The 3254-nt window shown below is 34.8% G+C and overlaps 1 protein-coding gene across 1 annotated transcript in view; it reads left to right on the forward strand.

Annotated features, from left to right (window-relative positions):
• TAF2 (TATA-box binding protein associated factor 2) overlaps positions 1–3254 on the forward strand; it is a 76424-nt gene that overhangs the window by 36091 nt on the left and 37079 nt on the right. Inside the window, exons 14-15 of the mRNA XM_019642089.1 lie at positions 605–670; positions 1814–2066. Coding sequence (XP_019497634.1) covers positions 605–670; positions 1814–2066 — 319 coding nt within the window. The remainder of the gene's footprint in view (positions 1–604; positions 671–1813; positions 2067–3254) is intronic.

The following is a 3254-nucleotide window of genomic DNA, read 5'->3' on the forward strand; positions in this document are numbered from 1 at the left end:
CATCCTCACCCAAGTTTTTAGTGTGTGATCCAGTAGATTTTATAATTCAAGAGTAATTTGCATGGAAGCAGTTGCTTTTGTTTTGCTTATCTTAAATCTTCTGCATGTTAATTGTACATATACATTATTTGCTATTTATTACTGGATGTTTTATAGTTAATCATTTCATATAGGACAGCCCCTTGCACATATAGCCTATGTTCAGAATTATTTATGTTTTATTTCAGGCCTGGTTATTTTTTCATTTTTTTTTATAAAAGGTGTCTTTATTGATAGATCTTGTATCTGTTCTGTATAAAACACAGCTACCAGTTCTTGAGGAAAAAATAGATGTTTTAAGTTGACATTTAATTGCCCGTGTTTGCTTTTTGTTAAATTTTGATCAGAAATACATTTCAATATGGTTTATTTCATTTCCTTCAGCTTCAAAAGAAACAGAGAAACAGTTTGTGTTGTGTTTAAATTCCATTACATTTGCTGTTTCTTCTCCCTGAGGGTATCTTTCAATGTTGCGTGAAATCCTTCATTTGAACTTCAGCTACTCTTTATCTCCTTTCAGAACTGAAAATGTCACAATTTCAAACTTACTTTTTCTTAAATGTAGGAATAAGAAGAAAAAAATTCCGCTGATGAACGGCGAAGAAGTTGACATGGATCTTTCTGCAATGGAGTAAGTTACTAAAGTTTAAGGACGTAATATTTTCTCATTCTCATTTGTCTTGTTATATACATCTAAAAGTATGTAAATGTCCTGAATTAGTACTTTTAACACTTTTGAAAGGCAATGGAAATGGTATGTTAAAAGCAAATCTGACACAAAATCGTACAATGGAATACTGCTTAGGCATAAAAAAGATGAAATGTTGCCATTTGCGACAACATAGAGGGATCTTTAGAGTATCATGCTAAAAGAAATAGGTGAGTCAGAAAAGGACCATAATCATACAGTTTCGTTCATATGTGGATCATTAGACAAAAAGCAACAAACGAACAAACCAAACAAATTTATAGATGCGGACAACAGAATGGTGGTGGTTGTCTGTTCTTCCCCAGAGGGGAAGGGGGTTGGGGGAGGATGGAGAGGGTAAAGGGGGTCAAATACGTGGTGACGGAGGGAGACTAGACTTTGGGTGGTGAGCATACACTAGAGTATACAGATGTCATATTATAAATTTATATAACGTTATTAACCAGTGTTATCCCAATAAATTTAATTGAAAAAATAAAATTAAAAAAGTAATTAAAGAGTCTCGGAGAAGTAAATCTACGCTGGTCCAGGTGAAATGAAGAGGAAATACAGGATGATTGTGGTGTGGGCACAGGTTTGGCTCAGGCAGCTTTCTTGCTACCCTGCCGGCTTCTAGAGCAGCGCTTCTCAAGCTGTAACATGCATGTCAATCACTTGGGGATTCTAACGCACAGTTTCTGACCCAGCACTTCACTAGCGAGTGCTCATAGTTTGCATTCCTAATGAGCTCTCAGCTCTTTGAGGCTCTCTGTGTTTGCAAAACACAATTTAAATGTCACTATTCTAAGTGTTATTGATTGACAGTTTCACTTTTAAATATAGCTGAAACTTTTTATTCATATTGTGCCTGTATATTTTAGATTATCATTGTGATAAAGTTGAAATACTCACATATTAAACATAATGAGAAAGTTGTCAGTATGATTGAAAAAAAAATGAATACAGTAAAACTCCAGGCAGTCTTGAATTCTATGTGTAGAAGAGAATCTGGGTAATAAATGCTTTGTTTTTATTTTATAAGTATATAAAATTGAAAAAAATAACAAAAATTGTATTTTCCGTCAGTGCTGACTCCCCTTTGCTGTGGATAAGAATAGACCCCGATATGTCAGTACTGAGGAAAGTAGAATTTGAGCAAGCTGATTTTATGTGGCAGTACCAGCTCCGCTACGAGAGGGATGTCGTTGCCCAGCAGGAATCCATTTTGGCTTTGGAGAAGTTCCCCACTCCAGCGTCACGGCTGGCGCTCACCGACATATTAGAACAAGAGCAGTGTTTCTACCGAGTAAGAATGTCAGCTTGCTTCTGCCTTGCAAAGGTGAGACAATGTGCAGTAGAAAGAAAACAAGATGAGTATTGCATGTTTACAAAAAAAAGAAACCAGCAAACTCTGAAAACGAATTAAAGTCTTTGATTTCACGTGATAGCTGGTACCTTGAAAGCTTTTGCCAAATGCTTTTAACACGACTAATTTGAAAGAAACATGTTTTGACCTGAAAATAGATAATGCACTAAAATTTTTTAATTGTCAAACTGAGAGTCAGATTTTATTNGATATATCTTAATTTTTTAATATTTTGATAACTGCATTTCATTATAATTGTTTGTGTTTTTTTTTTTTTTTGGTAATGCTGTAAATTTTATTTTGCACATTTTAAATCACTTTCTCAGATGGGGTCGGTAGGATTAGCCAGACTACTCAAGTGTCTAAAAGCACAACAAAGGTTAAGAAGCTTGAAGCTGTATAACCAGTAGCCTGTCGTCTTTTCTTTGCTGTAGCATGGTCACCGAGAAAAGATCAAGTCAGTGGGAAAGCAGAGGAATTTGGAATTAGACAAACTTGGATTTTTATCGTTATTAATTTTTGTGATCCAAGAAAATTGCATAACTTTTCAGAGAGAGAGAGAGAGAGACTGTGTGCGTGTGTGTTACTGTGTAAAGTGACAACGATGATCCACCTTAATCAGGTTGGTCGTGAGGATTAATTGAGATGAAGCTTCATACATAGCACGCACTTACTTAGTATTAGGTTCTTGTACTTTTTCCTCCTGGCTGCCTGCAGTATGGCAGTTTCCTAGCGTATAATTAGGGCATTCCCATTGTGTGTAAATATTTTTTACACTAAATGCTTTTACCTTGGTTCTGCACATTTATTTAGTTCTTGTGGTTTGTTTAATTTTTGAATTGATGTATCCAAGCAGTACATGGATACATGTTCTTTGAAAAAATTCAAAATGACAATTTAGAAGCATGTGGAGTAGAAAGTAAAAGATCCTTGGTAGCTCTCTTTTGCCACCCCTCACTTCCACCTGTTCATCGCCTTATACGTTAATATATATTATATATTAATATACATTAATATATTGCCTTCCAATATTTGGGAGTTTTTTTGGTCTATATATGTATGTGGCATTTACAAAATATAATTCAGGCATGCACATTACTGTGTATTTTTTTGTTAACCATATTTATATATTTTGGCAAGCATTCCATGTGACTATACATA

The sequence above is a fragment of the Hipposideros armiger genome, unplaced genomic scaffold, assembly GCF_001890085.2.
Source record: "Hipposideros armiger isolate ML-2016 unplaced genomic scaffold, ASM189008v1 scaffold_65, whole genome shotgun sequence".
NCBI lineage: Eukaryota > Metazoa > Chordata > Mammalia > Chiroptera > Hipposideridae > Hipposideros > Hipposideros armiger.